The 22,758-nt window shown below is 36.3% G+C and overlaps 1 protein-coding gene across 1 annotated transcript; it reads right to left on the minus strand.

Moving 5' to 3' along the window:
• Nucleotides 1–2,271: 2,271 nt before the first annotated feature.
• On the minus strand, nucleotides 2,272–22,758 carry LOC115211886 (adapter molecule Crk). The gene is made up of 7 exons (XM_029780630.2): nucleotides 22,632–22,758; nucleotides 22,062–22,215; nucleotides 11,479–11,523; nucleotides 6,236–6,364; nucleotides 5,931–6,029; nucleotides 5,068–5,145; nucleotides 2,272–3,743 (listed from the first exon to the last, which is right to left on the minus strand). Exons 1-7 carry the CDS (start codon nucleotides 22,736–22,738, stop codon nucleotides 3,573–3,575), a joined length of 783 nt encoding a protein of 260 aa, XP_029636490.2. The 5' UTR covers nucleotides 22,739–22,758; the 3' UTR covers nucleotides 2,272–3,572.

Genomic DNA, 22,758 nt, shown 5'->3' on the forward strand with positions numbered 1-22,758 from the left:
AGGAGGAAAAACAACCAAAATTTAAATAGCAGTAACATATGTTTAAAATTGGAAATTGCCATTCAAATTTAAATAATAATATTAAAAAAAAAAGCAACTGAGTGAATTTGTGATATTTTTACTTCTCATTAGTCAGAAACACTAATAAATAATTCTTGACTGAGAGCAATAACAAGTCTGTGATTTAGAATATATATATATATATATATATATTATATATATAGTGAAGAATTTTTTTCATAAAGTTGAAAATTGGTACTTAAAATCTTGAATAAACAGTACACTTTTGATGGCATATGTTTCTGTAATATTTAAATATATATTAAATTATAAGAATTTATTCAACCATATATTTGTGATATTACAGCATTGCACCAAGTGTAAAACATTCAAATATGAATCAAGTAAACTTGTTAATCATAATAAACATTTAAGATTGCATCTTTCACAAATCATTGTACAAATATATTTAGTGCTAACTGATGAAGAATAAGCAGTAACAAAAGAGGTCAGAAACTTCTACAAAAAAAAAAAAAAATAATAAAATAAAATAAGCCACTTAATTGGACAAAATAATGTTGGAATTGTATCTAAACCCAATAATAATAATCTCTGGTGATTTTGTGAATACAAGGCCCTGGGATTCAATATGAATATTTTAATATCTTCAAATGTTTGTAAGAGCCAGTTAATAGACGTGTGTTAAATCACCAAGCTACATTAGCCATGTTGATATTTCACAGAAATCTTTCAAATATACATAATTCTACAGATAACTAAATGACAAAACATCTCGTTATCCAAAAATTCAATTATCACCATCAATTTGTTTCTGCTCTGTTTTCTTTCTTTTTTTTATTCATTTTGTTGATTTAGTATAAAAAATAATTTGAATTATGTAGAAAGAGTAAGGTGTCATTAAAATTTCATAAGGTGTTGGATAAGAAATATCACACTTTATTTATCCACTACAACAGCACAAAACTGCAGCAGAGCTAAGTTTTATCTTACAGGTGTTTTTTTTTTATTTTTGTTTTGTTTGGTTTTTCTTAAAATTATTATAAAAAGTAAATATTAAGACATATTCAAGATTTGGCAGAGCTGGTACATTAAAAACAAGGCATAAAGTCAATACTTTGTACAAACATAGGAATTATGTTCTTAACTATATATATGACATACAACACAATATATACATGGGTATGTTTGTGTGTATATGTAATATATATATACATACATACACACACACCCATGCATGCATGGGTATATCTATATGCATATAACATGTATGCATTGATATATGTATACACATACATAATGTGCACATACTCATATATACACATATACAAATGCTAATTCATTTAGAAAATCATTTTAAAAATGATTAATTTCTTTTTTGCTTTTCAGAGAAAAAAAAATTGCCTACACACACGCACGCACACTATAATTTTACAAAATTAAATATGTACAAAAACATCAACAAAACCTTAATTTACAAAGTACATATCAACAATTTCTCTTCATTTGCAATCATGTTTTCCTCCCAATATAGCACCACATTGGAAAAAAATTCAAATTCACAATGCAAGGCTGTTTTATTACAAAGATGAAGAGCCAGCTTATTTGATCTTGCACTTGAATGCTGATACATCAGAGAATTAGAAAAGGCAGATGTAATAGCTATACATGGGGAAAAAACACAGAGATTTGCTTCCAGGCACAATATAATAGGTGTGGTGACTAGATTGGAAGCAAGTTAAAAGATTTGTAACTGGATAGAGTAATCTTTGCAAAGTTATATGGAAAAAGGAAGAAGCAAAGCTATGTATTAAGCAGTAATTATATAATTATTCTGATACATGATGTCAATGGTGTGGTTTCAATGCCTCATCAACAACGAAGTGTCAATGTTTTGAGGGGAAATTATTCAGAAGTAGTCTCATGTATCATACTTATTTTAACCTCAAAAACTGAACTGGTTCGGACTAGCAACATTAATGACATGAACTGAAAAATATGAGAAAAAAAGGTAAATGTCAAAGTTGAAAATCTAAAACAAATATTATTCTGGATGTAAATTAGTCTACTGAATATTGTAGTTATCTTCCTTTGAACTAACTTTTGACGTTTGCTTAGAGAATGTGGAAAGACTATGAAAAGGACAGTCACAGAGAACATCATGAAATAATAACTACTTAGGAGTGAGAGAGAGAGAGATAATGTAGAGGTGGAAACAAGGCACTTTATAACTAAAAGACAGCAATGTAATCATTTTTTTTTTTGGTATGGCATAAAATATTAGGTATTGATTGTACTGTTAATTTTCCATAACAATCAGTAGAAAGAGGTATATTTTCCTGCAAACACTAACAAGGCATTGGTAAGAACTAATGTTTGCAACAATTCTATGGAGTTAATGGACTAAGTGGACAGTATCTGGAAATAATCTGTTCACTTTGGAGGGTTTTCTGACATTGCTTAACAATAGTAAAAGAAAAAAAACAAAAGTGACAAAAGGTTTCTGTTTAGAGTGTTCAACTAACATTCTTTTTTTAGATAAATTTTGAAGTTAAATAGATATTAGCTGCCAAAGACTTTTCAACAAACTATAATTGTTGAGAAGATATGAAGTGAAGGTAAAAACTCCTTCCCACTCTATTGAAAAATCAGTTTTAATATATTTTGAAATATTAACAACAGTTAAAATATTCTCTTCCTGCTCCTCATCACCCATCAAATAAGAAAAAGTTTATAAAAACAGCTGTGTGAACAATGCAAAGAATTATCATTTCTCAATATATTTAGTTTAATGAAAAAGTAAAAGAGTGTTTTAGTGGAGGGATAGATAACTTCCAAATATTTTTGGATGCTAGCATACCTGACAGTGTAGATGACAGCAGCACTACATATGCTTAGTGCACTTTCTTTTTCCTCACAATCTTAGCTAAAATGGAAATAATAAATAAAGAAAAAGGATCTTCAAGAAGAGGAAACAGATGAAATCTTAATGTTTCATAAGGTAAGTACATGTGTCAGGTTTGTCAAATATTTTTACCCGAAGTCAATTACTGACCAAGGAGGAAAATCTCTTAAGCCTTGTTAACATTATGAAACAGAATAAAAGAGAATATAGTTGACAAAGCAACTACACACTCAACTCAAGTGAAAAGCTTCAGCAATGTTACCTGAGGAAATATTTGTGTGTATAATAAGAGAGAACGCAGAGAGAGGAAGTGATTAGTGAAGGTGATGTAATAAAGTTGTATAATGAATGTTGAGAGAAAAAAAACAAGAGTACCAGATTATAAATCTGATGATTGCAACCAAGGGGGTTGCAACAAATAAACTGTGTATCATTTGTTGGCATGTAAGAATAGCAATATAAAATCATCTTATTCTGGGAAGTACATACACATGTGCACATACATACACACACACACAACTTACATTCAGTTCAGGTGCCAAATAGATGAATTTTGGGGCAAAATTCTTGCTTTGGCCTTTCTGTATTTGGAAATAGAATTGTCCCATGATGCAAGGTCTATTCAAGCTGGTTTTTATATACATACAATCTATGACAGATTCACAAATACATTGCCACTGTTATTTTCATGATCTTCTTCAGGAATTTCACATTCAATAAATTCTACATGAGTGAAAGGGAAGATTCCTTTTTTACCATTAACTTCCCCTTCCCACTGACCATTGGCATTAATTTTAGTAACTGTAACAATTTCTCCAACCTATTAAAGAAAAGAAAAACACAAGAAATTAGCCATATAACTTTGTTATTTAAATCCTATATTATAATGTTAAAATATCAAGTTGGACAGAAATTAACCCCATCTTTTAGTGAATACAAGGTAATTAACCATAAATCAGATTTAAATTGAACATCTTGGAGTAAGAATTGTTTCATTTCATTTTAATGTCAACTCTCCCATTCTTGCATGGGTCAGACAGAATTCAATCCTTTGCCTATTTCCAAGCAAGGTAATGTTTCTCCCATGGCTAAAAATGAATGACATCGCTTATATAACAGTGATGCTCATTTACAATCATCACTTTATTTGGACAATCCAATATCTAATTTGTTTGTTTTTTCTGCAGATTTGTTTTTTTGATACTGACATGCATATTTCATCATTAATACCTATTTACTTTGGATGACAAATTTGAAAAAGTTTGAGTTTTACCATAGATAAAACAGACAAGAGTACATTTGATGTCAGGACTAGAGAAAAGAAAGAAGAAATTCATCATCGTTTAATGTCCACTCTCCATGCTGACATGGGCTAGATGGTTTGACATGGAGCTGGCTAGCAGGGAGCTGTCCAGACTCCAACTGTCTGTTTTGGCACGGTTTCTAAGGCTGAATGCCCTTCCTAATGCCAACCACTTAACAGAATGTGCCAGGTGCTTTTTAAATGCCACCAGCATCTGAAAAGACAAGCCTGTGTACATGGAAGACTGATTTTACTTAGCTTGACTTGTCATATCAAGTATAGCAAATCACCACATCTCCCAGTCCCTTGTCATTCCTTCAGTGAGGCCCACCATCCAAAGATCCTTTCTCACCCCTTTGTATCATGTTTTCCTGGGTCTACCATTTCCACTGGTACCCTCCAAAATTATGGAAGAGTAAAAACACGTAAGAAATAGTTGAAGATGAATGAAAAGTTCTAGAGAGAATTCATTCTATAAGTTCTTTAAGGTCTTATTTAACTTTTCAGAAGTGATACATAGATTAGAAATGAGAGAGCAATATTTTAAATACACATTTTGTTTTTCTGCAGGCTCATACTTACAAGACTGAAGTGATGGATAGAACAAAGAGAGAAGTAAGAAACAGACAGATTCAAATGTTGATGAGAAAACAAATATTATCAGAATGTTTACTGATCCACAACCGGTGTTATAAGAGAAATCTATTACATCAGATAATTTTACAAAAACATTAAAAGTAAGCCTTGCAGTCATGCTTATACTTATTAGAGATTCTGGTCTTACTATTTCTGAACAAATTGGAAAAAGGAGTATCTCTGCCTAATGAACTAGAAACCATACCTCAAGTTTTAGCTGTGTTTTATCATATATATTTGGTATCCTCTGTTGTTTTACTTTAGCTTGAGCTGGTAATTTTACCTGAAATAGATAGAATTTACAATAAGAGGTACAGGCATAGCAGTGGGGTAAGAGGTTTACTTCATAACCACTGCACGGCACCTTGGGCAAGTGTCATTCACTATAGCCCCAAGCCAACCAAAACCTTGTGAGTGGCATTTTTGTGTGCATGTCTTGACAACTGGTGCTGGTTGTTTACATCCCTGTCACTATGTTGTTTGGCAAAATGAGACGACACCTCCATATAAGTTCACTACTGTTTAATAATAATTTGAATTTTAAAAAGGAATTAGTATCAACAAAACTTAATTTTAAATAATTATTTACATGAAAAATAAGAATACCTAGAGTTAACAGTTATTTTTTCCTCCCATTTGAAAGTAAAAAAAAAAAACCAGTCAATGACAGATTGTTTTGTGCGAATCTCAGCGATATTTGGGTACCTGAAGTCTACTGTCTCGTGTTCCAAACATGTCTTGTAAACAATGTAAGGGGCCTATGATTTGTCCTAATCACCAAGCTTGACATGAAAGTAAGCATGATAGGTTTTCTTGTAAAAGTCAGATATCGGTTTCCTGTTAGCTTCTGGAAATTTTATGTGGCTTGGAACTGAATACAAGGAAACATGTTAAGTACTAGGAATTAAGGGAGGCAACTCCTGACATGTTATATTAGTTCGGTTAACAACTTTAAAAATACAGCTTCTATAATGAGACTAAAGTAATGACAAACGTGAAGCTAATAAAGCATTGATCGGTGGGGAAAAATCGAAATTTCTACAACAAAACAAAACACTGTAAGCTTACCTTTGGATTAAATGAAGTAGGTGTGAATATATGGGCAAGACTAGGGTTAGAATCTCTGTTCTGAGAATTACTTATTCGTTGTGGCTGGTTTGGGTCATACTAAAAAGTAAAATTAAATCAAAACAATTTAAAAGAGTCATTAACAGAAATAGAATTTACTCTAAGAAACCAAATCTTTTTTTAAAATATCTAAAATGAAATGTAGCTATATTTATTACATTAAATCATAAAATATATTTTTTAGCAGTATTAACTTTTCCATTGACAGTACCAACAGAATTTACATAAATGAAAAAGTTGGTTACCTTTTCAACATAAGGAACAGGGATCTGACCAGAATCCCCTCTTTCATTTTTTGCAGTCCACCATTGTTCTTCATCTTTACTAATTACTTCTAAGATGTCTCCTTTCTTAAATGGGAGATCTTCATCATCCTTATCAAAAGTAAATTAAAAAATTCATCACAATGATTTTTTTCTATACAAAAATATGGTAAGTTACCATTAAACATAGTTTTCCAAATCATTAAAGCTTGCTACAAACATTTCAAAATTGCAAAAAGGACAAAAAAATCCTAATGGAAAAGATAAAACTAGAGTCATGACAAATGTTACTATAGAGATCATGAAATAAAGTGGATGTTCTGTCAACTGTCTAACTCCTAAGAGAATACAGAATAATAAGGACATACAATTCCAGGAACACATTAAATACAGTGGAAGAGGAGAAAGAAGATTAAGAAATATTTAGTTGGGTCAAAGTTATTTAATAAACAAGATCTAATTAATAATGGAAATAGATAACAATCTTTAGACTATGGAAAAACAAGGAAAACAATTGGGGAGGATTTAATGTAATAGAAATACAACAGCTTGTGTGCAAAGGGGTTGAGAAAATGCTCAACTATGTAAATGAAATATTCAAGTGTAAGAAATGTCACATAATATTAGTGAAGGATATATACAAGACAGAGTCAAACCTGATAGTATTTAGGAAAAAAGCAGTGAGATTGAATCAGTACAGAGCTGCACAGATGAGATTAGACTGAGTGACATGGAAAAATTGTTATATCAGATGGATGCATGGCTATGTGGTAAGAAGTTTGCTTCGTAACCACATAGTTTACTCTTGTTCAAGAGTCTTCTTTCACAAATGTTTGTCCAACAAGTGTTTAATGATAGCTTTGAGGTGGCTATATGTGATGTTGATTTTTTGTATGTGTTGTTGGGTGCTTGAATGCCAGTTCGTTGTATATATGCAGAATATTTTGGTTCAAAATTCATTTTAGGTCAGCAATTTAATGACAGACTAAAGCTTGATATAAAAACTAACTTCGACAAAACAGCTTACCAACTAAAACGCATATGAACTCTGAAACCCACCTCCTTGATTGAGCAGTTTGGCAATGTACATATAGTGGTGTTTTGCCACTTTTCAGTGGAGATGGATGCAATCTGTGATTTTCAGTTCAAAATAAAGCAAAGATATAAAAGTAGTGTTACTGGAGTGCTCCATTTCAAATTTTATAGTCATCAATATTATTGAATGTATTGTATATTTTAACAGCTTCCTCACAAGACGTCATTCACACACCTGGCAAAAAAAGGCACAAGAGTGACAACTGTTAAGTGTCTTGCATATTGATAGTTAATGGGCTTGAAAAGCTTGGACCACCTGCACATCAGCAGTCCAGAAATATAATTGTAAATGGAACCCTCAAACTGGAAGGTGTTCTTCATAATAGTAAACAATTCATGGATATCTGGAGCTGTGAGCCCAAAGCAGTTAAGGTTATGAGAGGAGGAAAGTTGATAGCTGGGTTGAAGGAACAGAGGTATACAGGGAAACAACGTCCAAGCTAAAAGGTATTTATTTTTTCAAAGTATGGATGGATTGATATCTCTCAGTGTGCTGATGTGGAGTTTTCAACATGTCCTAGCTAGATTTGAAGTAGTGGCTTCAGAATATTAGACAGAAGCCAAGAGATTTTGAAAAGGGTCCCATAATATTGGAAGCAATGGGTCTAATTTTTAAATGTGGCCCTAGTTTGTGTGCTTTTTATGAGGTGATAGAAAGTGAGGAGTATGTTGCTTTTTGTGATGTTGTTGCACTTTAGTCTTGTTCAAGAGCCTTCTTTCACAGAAGTTTGTCCAACAAGTGTTTAATGATAGCTTCGAGCTGGCTATATGTGATGTTGATTTTTTGTATGTGTTGTTGGGTGCTTGAATGCCAGTTTGTTGTATATATGCAGAATTCTCTTCCTTTGTCCAATGGTAGGTGTATAAGGTATATGGAAAGTAAGTTTGGGAGATTGAGAAATTTGAATCTTAAAGAGATTAAAGGAATGAGTGGAATGTTTTTGTAAGATGTTGTAAATTGAATGTTAAAGTCTTGTTTGCTTAGTATTAAGTTATTGGTTAGAATGAGGAAGGTGAAGCGGTTGTCAGGGTGGTAGGTGGGGAATCTAGTGGTGCTCATAGTAGAGGTGGAGTTAGAGATAGTATTATTGGAGGATGGGCAGTAGGACTTCACAATGGACATCCAGTTTAGTTTTGATGGGAACTTAATAAAAGAAGCTAATTTAAAAAAATAAATACAACCCATATATTAACAAAAGATCCGAACCACATGCAACTGATTGGTTATCATAGCAATGCAAAACAATCCTTCCAACACACACACTCTACAGAACAGAGAAATCAACAAACAGCTTTTATTCAAAAAAAGGGTCCTAACCCTGAAATATTGAAATATCAGGCAAAAGTACAAACCAGCAGTCTGTATTATTAATTTTTATAACTTGCATTGTTTTGGCTTTAAAAAAAAATGAAAACATATCTATGTATGAGTATGTGTTCGTGTCTACATGTCTAGATATTGTGATAGTTGTAAATGACTATCACTGTCATACAAGCAGCCTCATTCATTTCCAATATACTGCAATGTCTGGCCATAGGGAAATACCTTGCTTAGAAACAGGTAAAGGTTGGCAACAGGGGAGATATCTAGTCATAGAAAAATCTGCTTCAATAAACTTTGTCCAACCCATGCAAACTTAGAAAAGTATTCTGAATAGCTAATGAAAGTCGATAATTTATTTAATATTTGTGAGATGTGTTGCAACTAACAAAATATGAAAGAAATGTGGCTGTTCAAAAGAGTTGAATAAATGGCTGATATACCTGAGCAGAAAATCTGGATACTGCATATTGCATCATATTTATAACTGCAGTGAGCTGTGTTATAAATATAATGGCGATGGAAAATAGTGTCTGTTCTACTTTAACATAAGATGGTGTTATAAGAAAAATATGCTCGCGATATTTCAACTTTTCAAGCCATGGCACAAATTACCAAAATTGAAATTCAAAGTCCACATTTAAGAGGAAGATAAGTTCTGGATGACTTATTGGAGGCTATTATATTTATGAGCTAAATATAAGCGGTGTTAAAAGGAGCCAATAAATAATCAAAGTAAACATCAGTTGAGCTTATCTGAACAAGTGTACATGATAAATCCATTTATCAATTATGTCCATAAGATATTTGTCAGTATTTGCACAGACTGTATATACAAGATATATATGTATTATGTATCAGTGCAGGCATGGCTGTGTAGTGCTGACCAAAGCCTGGAGAGTGAATTTGGTAGATGGAAACTAAAAGGAGCCCGTCATGTGTGTCTGTCTCTGTCTCCCACCATCACTTGACAATCCCTGAAACTAAGTGGTTTGCCAAAAGTGTCCAACAGAATAAGCACCGGGCTTAAGAAAAAGTAAGTACTGGGGTCAATTCAACCGACTAATATTCAAGGCAGTGCCCCAGCATGGCCAGAGTCTAATGAGTGAAACAAAATACATGTGCACAAGCACACACGCACATATATATCATCACCATTTATTGTCCATGTTCCATGATGGCATAGGTTGGATAGTTTAACAGGATAAGATGGGTCTGAGGATTGTATTGTGTTGTGTTCATTGGTCTGCTTTGGCATTGTTTCTACAGATGGATGCCCTTCCTAAAGCCAACAATTCTACAACATGTACTAGATGTTTTTTTCATGGCACTAACAATACTGAGGTTGCCAAGCAGCCTGAAAGATTAGGAGCCCCTTCAAATAAATAAGGGTTCAATAAAGAGGAAGGCAGCTTTATACTAAATGATGGATTAAAGTATGAGGAAAAGAACCAGAACAGGTTTCTTGCTGTAGAGGAACTACATGGTTACTCAATAGAAGAGAGTGGGACCAACCAGGCAGGGGAAGGTAGGGGCAAGTAAAAGACTGATAGTGTAGAAACAGATACTCTCTCTCTCACATTTCTCAAGAGACATGAGAAATATGAGAGAGAGATGTGGTGTGCATACACCTCTTGTCTGTCCATTGCTTACATTGGATACAGTGTATAGAGTTTATACCTACTCCATTCCTATGTATCAAGCAAAGCCTTTTCTCTGAAGGTACTTGAGTCCTGTCTTTTACCTACATACTAAAAAATGGTACAGGAGAGTGAGCAAGGTAAAATGTGGGTGGAGAGCACTACAAGAAATAAGGAAGGCTATCAAGTGAAATGGTTTCAGATAATGAGAAAGACAAGTGGTATTAAGAAAAGCTGATGAAGTATGCGATTCTGCCTACAATTACAGCAGCAGAATACTGCAATTAGAGAGATGATTTTGTGGGGGGTGGGTTGGGGTTGATGTTTTGAGGAGGAAATTGAGTAAGGGAATACAATTGTGTGTACATAACCTTAAAAAATAACTTGAAAAAAAGTGTAACTCAAATCAATGATTCATCAATAAACAATAGAGCTAATGGAGATTAATTAATATCAAATTAGTAGGTTGTTTTTAGATTTTCCCAGGATACAACAAAAACAGAAATACAAAAGTAACTAGTGAAAGTTATATTAATTTTTTTCACCGTCATTTAGCAGCTGTCTTCCATGCTGGCTTCGATTTGGAGGTTTGACAAGATGCAACAAGCAAGAGGAATTCAATGAGCTCCAATGTGTATCTTGGAGTGGTCCCATGGTTGAATAGCCTTCCTAATGCCAACCACTTTATAGATGATACTGGGTGCTTTTTTTGCGACATTAGTACCAAGTAACTTGCAAGACAAAGAGGAAAAAGCCTCCTCAATTAAGTGGGGTTATAGTAGATGGAGTCAATGCAGCTTTATGCCAGATATTGAAAGGCTAAATTATGATAGAGGGACAAGCACAGGTATCTTAGTATAGAAGAGACACATAGATACCTCACATTATATAGAAGATAGATATTGGTAACAAGGTAAGATTAATTAATATTAGATTAATAGATTGCTTTCAGTCCTGGCTGAAAGTTTTATTTTGCAAAATACGCCAGTATGAAAGAAAGATGAAATACTGTCATATGAAGTAAACTTCAGAAATGTTAAATATCAAATAACTCCTTGACATTATTTTCGTTCAAAGTTCTTTCTAGAATCATTCATAATCTAAAAGTGTTATCTTTATTCAAGTTTGTAGTTACAGATTATGTTAAAAATACTGTATACAATACTTACATTGCCAGCAAAGTCATATTTAGCACGGACTTTCATCCGAGGAGCCTGCAAGAAAGGAAAAAATAGAAGTCTATTATGACTCTAGAAGTTTTCTGCAAGTCCCTAAATAATATTTACACATTTGACCCCAAATTTGTGTAATTTTCACAATCTGTTATGACTAGTTTTCCTTTGTATCTTTTATTTGTCAAATAGTACTCACTCATTCAGAAAATAAATTTAGAGTATAACAAAAGTGCTGCCTACCATCCGACGTTTGTTTCCTCATAACATTCTGAAAAAAGGATATTTTTCAATGAAATTTTCCACAATTACTTTTCTGATAGTGTAGATTACAATTATATTGGAACTTAATGTGAAAAAAGAAACAAAGGAGTGGGGCATAGATATTTCCTGCATCTCGACTTTGTTTCCTCACGTTTTGAGGATCTGATTACAAATTTGCTGAAAAATTTTTTTAAATTACTTAGTGACCTACATGATCCCTGCTACTTCTATCTTACTAAACAACCACACAATGGCTGAGCTACTTTTAATTTTGGTTAAAAGAGAGAGATTAAGTCTGCTATAAAATAATGAAAGAAATATGTACTCAATAATTAGTACATTGTACATACTTTTCTGCAGATATCTTTCAGAGAATTTTTGAAACAGGGTGGAAAAGTCCTTAAAAGTAATTCCACACCTACCACGCCACATAATTCTAATCTACATCATCAAAACATATGAGGGAATAAAGTCAAAATGTGTGAAATATTGTCCCACCCTACCCTGGCTTCCAACTTTTTTCACATCAAAATCCACTGTAATTGTATTCTACAAAATCCAAGAGGTATTTGTTGAAAATTTCCTTAAAAATAACTACAGAATACTTTTCACTACAAATTCCAGTATAATCATAATTTACACCACCTGAAACATATTTATACAAAATTTCATTTAAAAAGATCCACATTTTTCAGAAAGTTATGAGGAAACAAAGTCAGGTGGGAGGCACACTGCTATAGTTATGCCTGAGTGCATACAGAGGTTTTAAAAAACACTGAAATCTTTGGTCAATTATAAGTACTGGGCAATGCTCCAAGATGGCCACAGTCAAAGGACTGAAACAAACAAAATTGTAATAAAAGAAGTTCAAAACAAAATTTTTATTAAAAATATATTAAAATTAGGAATTTATAAGAATTTTCAAGACAGGGTCTTGCTGTCTTTCAGTAAAAGTTACATCCCCTAAACTATTAACAAGTAGCTTTCTTTATTGTAACTTCTTGACAGAATTCAAGCCAATCATACTGTGACAAGACTTTTGATTGCAACCAAGAGAGTTCCAAAGGTTTGTGAAAATATGTGATTTGTGTGTGTGTTTGTGTATGCAAGTGTGGGTGTGAGCATGTGTGCACACGTATGTGATCATATAATAATTTTATATGTGATCATATAATAATTTATATGCGTTCATATAAGTGCACATATCTGTGGCACATGTGCTTGTTTTACACACACACACCCTCCACAATGCTAGCATAGGTTAGACTAATATACTATTGAGGTGTGTTCCATAGCTGGATAACCTTTCTACCACTAACACTTACTTGACTTTCAAATAAGGGATCTCTTATTTCACACATCTCAAAAACAGCAAAGCCTAGGGAACTGACATCATCATCACCAGTTGTAGTTAAATGACCTTTAGAGAAACACAAATGTAATCTAGGAGCAAATACACATGCATATACATACATTCTCACATGTTATTTATGTTTATACATACATACATATCCAAATGACAGGCTTCTTTCAGTTTCCATCTTTCAAATTCATTCACATGGCTTTGGTTGGCCCACAACTATGAGAAGATACTTACTCATGGCACCATATGGTGGGGCTCAACCTGAAACCAATGTGGTTGGGAAGCAATTACTTAACCATACACAGATCCTTGTCCCATGTGCTCCCTACCATTCAATTCTCTCACATATTCTTGCCCAGTCGCCAAATGATGATTATGCATTGCTAAGCTAAAACTTGTTTTTCGAGCCTTCATTCATTTGCCATTAACACTTTAAATGTATTGTTTACTAACAGCTAATTTTTCTCAGAAGCTAACTAATTAAATTAAGATGATTACTCGTTTCTTGGCCTGTTTAATTTCTTATTCCTCGTTTCTTGGCCTGTTTAATTTCTTATTCCTCGTTTCTCTAGCTTAATTTCTCATTCACCATGAACACTATGAATGTATACTAAACACTCCTGCTACTTTCGTTAGATCCGTGTACTATTTCCCCAAATTAAACTTGCTTGTTCATGGTTTGCCCACCCTGTCCTGCCCCCACCACCAATACCGGATATCTCGATCTTTACCCCGATCTTTATCTCTATCTTCTCACCATCTACACCGGATATCTCTCTCCTTCCACCATCATTACCTGTTGTCTCTTCTCTCCACTGCTCCTCCTCACTGGGCTGTTCTCTATATGCTACCTGTACTCTTCCTCTCTCTCTCTCCTGGGACAAATGCAACTAACTCAGTTGCCCCTCATTTTGTTTCATTCTGTCTAGCAATTTCTCACCACCATTACCAGATGTCTCTTCTCTCAATCCCCCCTCCTCTCTGGTGCTGTTCTCTATACTACTTGCACCCCCACTCTCTCCCCAAAAAACGCAACTAGGTTAGCTGCCCACCTACATAACCGAATATCCTTCCTTTTGTTTTGTCCCGCCTAGAAATATTCCAACAACTATCCAGTAATTTTCCATGCACATATCAAGTGAAGGAGACAGCTAATGGCTGTACATGTGTGCTTGTTCACTTGTGTCTGTGTGCATGCATGCTTGTGTGTATGTATGGATGAACTTGCTTCCTCTCTCTCTGTCTGAAATCACATCCCCTCTTACGATGACCATAATGCTTATACTCACAATGGATGAACTTGCTTCCTCTCTCTCTGTCTGAAATCACACCCCCTCTTATGATGACCATAATGCTTATACTCATGATGCCATTAACACCTAAAACACCTAATCCTACCTCCAGTAGGGGCAACGATCTTAATCCTAACATGAATGTTTGAATGATGTCAGGTTGGAAGTGAGAACAGATGAAGCATGCCTAAAAAACGAACACAACAACCTCCCTCTTCTTTTCAGGCACTGAATAACATCTCTCCTCCCCAAGCCTCACCCCACATTCCTTTCCTAGTTTTCAGAGTTGGCACACTGAAAGGTAAGTCTAGCGAGATTGTAGAGATGCCTGAAAGGAGACGTGTTGATGTATGCTGCATACAAGACGTAAGATGGAAAGGAGCTTCAGCTAGGGTCCTCACAGGCAAGGCACATAGGTACAAAATCTTCTGGCAATGTAACATGGATGGAGTTGGGGTGTAGGCATACTCCTTGCGGAGAAATGGGTAGATAGTCATAGAGGTTGTCAAGGTATGCAATAGAGTGCTTAAGCTCAGGCTAGTCCTACAGAACAGCACAGCCACAATTATCTCTTCTACACCCCACAAGCGGGCCTACCAAATGATCAGAAGGACCGTTTTTATGATACCCTTCTACAGGCTACCTCAAAGATGAGTGGCAAAGGCCTCATCTTTGTGGCTGGAGATTTTAATGGGGATGTTGGGAGGCAATCCGGTATCTTCACTGGTGTACACGGGGTCATGGTATTGGTTCCCGAAACGACGAGGGAACTAGGCTGCTGGAGTTCTGTGATGCATGTAACCTTTTAATCTGCAACATTAACTTCAGGAAACCAGAAAGCCACCTCCCTCCCGGGTGAAGAATGTACCCCACTAGCATAGGCTAGTCATCAGTGACTTTAGGCTCGAGGCCAGAAAGATACCAAGAAGCAGACCAATCCAAAAAAGAGGGATTTGGAAGCTAAAGAACCCTTCACATGGTCAGAGATTTAGGGACATCTTCATCAAGAAATTTGATGAGAGGGAGGAGGAGTACAAACATCAGACATAGAAGGTAGCTGGAAATTTCTACAGGACAGCTTGCTGAGTGTCACAGACCAAGTCTGCGGTTGGTGCAAAGTCCCTTCCAGACCTAGAGTTACGTGGTAGTGGAATGGTAAGGTAGACAAAGCCATCAGAGTAAAGAAAGAAGCCTGGAAAGGTGGGGGTAGCAGGGAACTGTACCAGGTAGCCAAAAGGGAGGCTGGGCAGCAGGTATACATAGCCAAGGGTGCTTAAAACACCTGGTAGTGTGGGCTATGGTCTAGTCACCTGCATTGTAAACCAGGTAGTTCATGACGAAGTCATTCCCAATGACTGGCGTAGGAGCACCATAGTCAATTGCTACAAGGGTAAACATGATGCTCTAGATAGAAATAACTACAGGGGTATCAAACTGCTGGATCAGGTGATGATGATCACAGAGAGGGTCATAGCCCATCTCATTAGAGAGAGAGTCTGCTTAGATGAGATGTAGTTCAATTTTGTGCCGGGTAGAAGCACCACTAATGCTATATTCCTGGTTTGACAACTGCAGGAGAAATACCTAGATAAAGATAAATCCCTATACTTAGCTTTTGTGGACTTGAAGAAAGCCTTTGACAGGGTCCCCCAATCCCTTATCTGGTGGGTGATGCGGAAACTGGGGACTGACGAATGGTTAATAAGGGCTGCACAGGCCCTATACAGTGAGGGTGTTAGTAAGGTTAGGATTGGCAATGAGTATAGTGAAGAATTTTGGATAGAAGTAGGAGTCCACCAAGGTTCAGCCCTCAGTCCCCTTTTATTCATCATAGTCCTCCAGGCAATAACAGAGGAATTCAAGACAGGTTGCCCCTGGGAGCTCCTCTATGCTGATGACTTGGCCGTCATAGCAGAATCACTACCGGAACTAGAGAAGAAATTTCAGGTGTGGAAGCAAGGTTTAGAATCAAAAGGCCTTAGAGTCAATGTTGTAAAAGACCAAAATTCTATTAAGTAGGAAGGCGAACTCACCACACACCCCCTTAGGTAGGTGGCCCCTGCTCGATCTGTAGAAAAGGTGTAGGTAGAAACTCCATAAGATGTACCCAGTGTAAGCTATGGACACATAAGAGGTGCAGCAAAATCAAAGGAAGATTAACCGGGAAGATAGCTTTCGTGTGCGGCAGAGGCAATAGACACCACAGTTGCTCAAAAAACAGATTCCATCACACTTCAGGGGAAGAAACTAGTAGTTGATAGCTTCTGCTACCTAGTTGACCAAGCTAGTAGTGGAGGTGGATGCTCAGAGAGTGTTACCACTAGAATAAGAATAGCCTAGGCAGAGTTCAGACAGCTTCTACCCCTACTGGTGACAAAGGGCCTTTCGCGCAGAGTGAAAGGTAGACTGTACGATGCATGTGTGTGAACTCCATGCTTCACAGCAGTGAAACATGGGCCATGGCTGCGGAGAACATGTATAGGCTCAAATGAAGCTAGCATGATCCGATGGATGTGTAATGTCAGTGTGCACACACGACAGAGTTTAAGCGCCGAGAGAAATTTTGGACATAAAAAGCATCGAATGTGGCGTTTAAGAGAGACGTTTGCGCTGGCATGGTCAAGTACTATAGAAGGATGAGGAGATCTGTGTGAAGAAGTGCCACTCCCAAACAGTGGAAGGAATCCGGGGTAGAGGTAGACCCAGGAAGACATGGGATGAGGTGGTGAAGCTTGACCTTTGAATGTTGGGCCTCACAGAGGCAATGACGAAAGACCGAGATCTCTGGAGATATGCTGTGACTGTGAACACCCAGCATATAAAGTGAGTTCACGGCTGTATCCTACACCAGTTTCGTATAACTAGCCCCAGCCCATTTAAAAGTACCTTGGATCATAGGGCGACCTGGTGTGCTTGAGGAGACCTACTGAGTCAAGTACATCAACATTAAAATGAAAATCAAATGGTAATTGTAGTTGTGGTACCTGTGCCGGTGGCACATAAAAAGCACCATCCAAACATGGCCGATGCCAGCGCTGCCTTGACTGGCTTCCATGCTGGTGGCATGTAAAAAGTACCCACTACACTCACGGAGTGGTTGGCATTAGGAAGGGCATCCAGCTGTAGAAACACTACCAGATCAGACTGGAGTCTCGTGCAGCCTCCTGGCTTCCCAGACCCTGGCCGAACTGTCCAACCCATGCTAGCATGGAAAACGAACATTAAACGATGACATAAATGTGTGTGTATAGGTAGGTATCTCAGGTCGTTTGTGAGCCCTTACCATTCAATACATGCTGCACGAGTTTGTCATTAATGACTAAACAACCGGTATAATCAACTGTTTAGATTGGTGAGAAGAGTTATTAGACACACAAGACAAAAACAATATTTGCAAAAACGACAGATAAATGATTAACTACAGAGTGAGGTCTTAGTAATTCTGGACTGATGAACAGAGAAACTGCAAGACTACTAGGAGCGAGGTACCCCTTATAGGAATGTTTGTTTGTGTGTGTATATGGACCCTTATGATGCTATGGCTGTAAATAAACAGATATGTGGTGCTCATTTTCAGCCTTTTGTGAAAAACGTCTAGCCAAAGGGAAATATCAACTTGCTTGGAAACAGTTGAGAATTGACAATGAGAAGGACATCTGACCATAGAAAATCTGCCCCAAGTTCCATTTGATCCATGTGAGAATGGAGAAGTGGATGTTAAACAATGGTGATAAGGTAGATATGTGTACATATTAGAACAAGCAAGGGAGGTGTGGGGATTTGTTTTCTACAAGATGAGGGTTTAGAGTATGAGAAAAGAGGAACATAGGTTCTTGAAGAAGAGCTGCAGGGCTACACACAATTAGTAGGGGAGAGAGAGAGTGATGAGTAGGAGCTACAGAAAGATAGGAGATGAAGTGTTCAGGTGGTCTCTTAAGGATTGTGATAAGTAGGTGGGTGAGGCTGTTGTAAGATTGTATTAAGAACAGAAGACAAAGGGATGAAGAGGCAGCTTGTAGCTGTAAAAGAAGTTAGAGTTGAAGAGTAATGACAGATGAATCATGAATTGGGGAGGATAGAGATGCAGAAGAAAGCTGGTGGAGGGAAAAGCGGCAGGATAGTAACGATACAGTTGACAGGCAGAAAAAGGACAAATGTGGCAGTGTGGCTAAGAAGCTTGCTTCCCAATTACATAGTTTCAGGTTCAATGCCACTGCATAGCATCTTGGGCAAGTATCTTCTACTAAAGCTCCAGGCCAATGAAAGCCTTGTGAATTTAGTAGACTGAAACAGAATGAAGCCTGTCATTTTTTATCTTTTGTTTCAGTTATTAGACTGCAGCCATGCTGGGGAACTGCCTTGGAGAGTTTTTTCGTTGAATGAATCACCACCAGTACTTAATTTTTTAAGTATGGTACTTATTCTATTTGTCTCTTTTGCCAAACTACCCAGAGGAGTGTAAACACATCAGCACTAGTTGTCAAGTGGTGGTGGAAGACAAACACAGACATAAAAGCACACACGTTTCCATCCACCAAATTCACTCACAAGGTTTCAGTTGGCCCAAGGCTATAGTAGAAGACACTTGCCCAAGGTGCCAAGCAGTGGGACTAAACCCAGAACCATGTAGTTGGAAAGCAAGCTTCTTACCACAGTCACACCTGCACCTATATATCTTTGTGTGTGTGTGTGTGTCTCCCCTTCTTTTGACATTACATTGAGAGAAAGAGAGAGATGTAAAAGTGAATCATTACAGAAAATTCTATTTTCAATTACTGCTGCCCTTGTAAATTCTGTTAACTTTACTTCATGAATTATGATTTTTTCAGTTCTCTTCTAAATATTTTAGTTCTTTGAATAATGTAAAATGATCCTTGGGAATTTTATGTGCTAATCATCTGTCATTGTGAAATGTGTTGAAAAACTGCAGAAGAAAATTTTGAATCAGAAGAAGAGTCTAGGATCTAAAAGATTAATGGTTATTGGCACAAAGGCCAAAACCTAATAGGGACACTGATTATAACATCACCCTTATAAAGGGTTTTTAAAAAATCGAATAAACTAAATTGTACATTACATTGCACTACAAAATATATCTACAGATTTTAGTCAACACTGTAATGGTTATGCTGTACATGCAACATATTTGTGCACAGAAAAAGAAAGATCAACCAGGCTAGTTTCAATCCAGTGTTGGGATTTCATCAGTGACTAAGTACCTTCTTTAACAGTCCATAGAGATATTGATTACAGACTCATGACAGATCTAATTATTGTGGTCGAATCTGTCATAGATTTATAGAAGAAATTCCAAATGTGGAAGCAAAGCATGAGAATCAAAAATAAAATCCTAGCAAAACTACTGTTTAACAGGAAAGAAAGGTAAGGCTCTATTATCTTCTGTAAAATAACCATAATATGTAGAAATGGTGTAAGTAGGAATTCCATATGGTGTACTCTAACTATGGGTGCACACGAGATACAATGAGATTACAGACAGGTTGACAGACAAGGTAGATTTGCTGTGTAGATGTACAGCAGTAGTTAGCTGTAAAGGAATACATGAAATAAATTCCTTCAAAGCTCAGAAAGTGTCTTGGAAATAGTTCATAGTTTTTATTACTTAAGTAATGTTTGGAAAACATTGCCAAAGGAATGGCTGTTACTTTTGCTGAAAACGAAAGATTACTATTTCAGACTGAAGGGTAGACAGTATGAAGCACAATGTTGTATGGTAGTGAGTTGTAGGACTTGCAAGGAGAAGATTTACAAAATCTTGGAAGTAATAAGGCAAGCATATTTAATTATCACCTTGAATAATGTTATTGTGCATGAACAGAGTATAGATGACATGAGAGGAGTTAAAAACTAAGGTACAAGAGGAATCAGTTGTAGCGTGCAAAAAAGAAGACTGTGTGATGTGAATGGCAGTTGGGTAAAAATGCGCCCAATGTAGATGCCGCTTGTAGAAATGGGCAACAAAGGAATATATAAGATGAAGTAGTGAAGATTGATCTCAAGAAACTGAACCTCACAAAGAAGATAAAGGACTACTGTTTGGTGAAATGTTGCACTGGAAATGTTTGCTCAACCCAGGCAAGCATAAAAATAACAGTGGTGATAGAGGTTGGGATGAATAATAGACATTTGGATCTCTTGTCTATTATGTACATGATAAGTTTCCTTAATATGAATAGTTGATAACATTAGCAACCACACTTCCCAATCATGCCCCACCTCTCTCCTATGAAAGATGGAAAGGCATTGAATCTGTGTATACTCAATCTGTCACTACCATCACCCTCTTTAGTACCAGCCATCACTCTCTCTCCAATTAATTCCACTCCTGTCACACATCAACAGCTATCACCTATAATTTGTAAACCAAACACGTGTTTGTTCCTTCTCGAGCCATGCCTGGCTCATAAGGGCCGGTTTCCCGGTTTCTTGGGGTATAGGTTCCCCACCTGGACGGGACGCCGGTCCGTCGCAGGTGAGCTGCAAGATGCAGGAGGAAAGAGTGAGAGAAAGTTGTAGCGAAAGAGTCAGCAGAAGTTTGCCATTACCTTCTGCCGGAGCCGTGTGGAGCTTAGGTGCTTTCGCTCATAAACACACACATCGCCCGATCTGAGGTTCAAACCCGCGATCGCTCGACCGCTGCTCTAACCACTAGGCCATGTGCCTCCACTAACCAATCACTATCACATAATCACCCATCTTCACCCTCTCACTGATTTATTGATATACATCACATTCTCTCACTTATCCATCGCCCTGTATCTGACTGTCTCTTTTCCCATCACATAGTTCATAATGTTTCCATTCAATTTCCTTGCTAACAACCCACATGCAGCTGCCAATCACAAACTGTCTTTCTTTACTCTCTCTCTCTCTCTATCATTTTACTAATGTCACTCCTATTCAATCTCTTTACCAACAACTGTTATCAGTCTTTTACCTTTCCATAACACTATCATATCAACCACTTGCTCTCACTCTCCATCCACAGGAGAAAAAAGAAACAATAAAAGAGAAATACAAGGAAGAGAGGTTGAAAGAACTCTAGCACTGGTGACTGAATGGAGACAACACAGAGTAAAAGAAACAATTTAGCAGTGTTGGTACCATAATCAATGCAATAAATGTAAGATGGTTGGTGACAGAAAAGGGCAGCTGATTCTCATATTCCTATTTTTGTTTTGTTATTTTAATATGTTTTTTAAGAATGGGAAGGGCAATACACCTGACCCTTTCATTGGGTCTCCAAGATTAGTGGAAGATGCAGTCCTAAAAGCTAAGTTGAATCATTGCAACAGAGACGACTCGAGGTACCCAAGGACCAGATGTTGATGCTAAACTAGGCAACAACAGAGTGGAAGGTACTGAAGGACCAGGTAGTGCTCATGGCAGTGTACCTTAAAGTAATCCTTCAATTAAATCACCAAGCTACACTTGACAATTGCCCTCAGAAAGATTTCATACACTTTCTGATAAAAATACATTGACTAACCTTGGAGTAAATCACCATGTTTTAGTTTTCACATAAGTAACTTTCACCATTGTAAATCAGCAGTAATCTCCTCTAATCTAGCAATTATTTCCAACATTACATCAATTTGAAAGCTATTTCACTGATGAAATACATACAAATATATACTTACAGGTGCAATTAAGCAAGTGCTGTCTAGATAATGTGTTTTGTAAAATGCCAATAAACTGGGCATACTATTGAATTCATGATCACCAATCTTAAATGTTGCAACTCCACCTTGTTGAGACCTATTGATTATATAATGGCTCATCTTGCAGTCTTCTCTGAAAATAAACAAATAAAGAGCTGCATTAACATTTTAAAGTTTCAATAAAATTCAATGTTAAAATTTCTTTCAAAAAATGAATAAAGCATAATTATTTAAATTTCATTAAAAAATATTTTAAATACTGAACCTATATTTTAAGACATTCCAAGTCATTATCTTCAACAAATAGAATGAAATGTTAGTAGAAAAACAACTGTTTCTAATTTTTCATTTGATTTACTGAAGAAATGGTAAAAAAAAAACCAATCTAAAACAATATATCTAGATAACTTTCATTTAAATTCATGTTTATTTATTATTTTAAATGGAAGGTGCTCATCAATTCAATTTTATATTAAGCAGTACAATATAAGAGAGAGAGAGAGAGAGAGAGAGAGAGAGAGAGAGAGAGAGAGAGAATTAACAGCTTACTTCACTGATAACACAAGGTTTCCCCTCATAGTCTGGCTTTCACGAACAAGGAATATTCCACTGCTGGTTTCATTCTTCAGAATATCATTGGCTTCCTCTCGTGCCATAGGCCCAAAGAACCAACTGT

The sequence above is a fragment of the Octopus sinensis genome, linkage group LG5 (genome assembly GCF_006345805.1).
Source record: "Octopus sinensis linkage group LG5, ASM634580v1, whole genome shotgun sequence".
In the NCBI taxonomy this organism is placed as follows: domain Eukaryota; kingdom Metazoa; phylum Mollusca; class Cephalopoda; order Octopoda; family Octopodidae; genus Octopus; species Octopus sinensis.

Excerpts from the sequence above, each read along its gene's own strand:
- LOC115211886 (XM_029780630.2), bottom strand. The coding sequence starts at position 22,738 with ATGGCACGAGAGGAAGCCAATGATATTCTGAAGAATGAAACCAGCAGT. Across the intron at positions 6,365-11,478 it reads AATATGACTTTGCTGGCAAT|GATGATGAAGATCTCCCATT; the intron begins GTAAGTATTGTA and ends ACTTTTGATAAG. Across the intron at positions 6,030-6,235 it reads CTGTTCCTTATGTTGAAAAG|TATGACCCAAACCAGCCACA; the intron begins GTAACCAACTTT and ends TTTACTTTTTAG.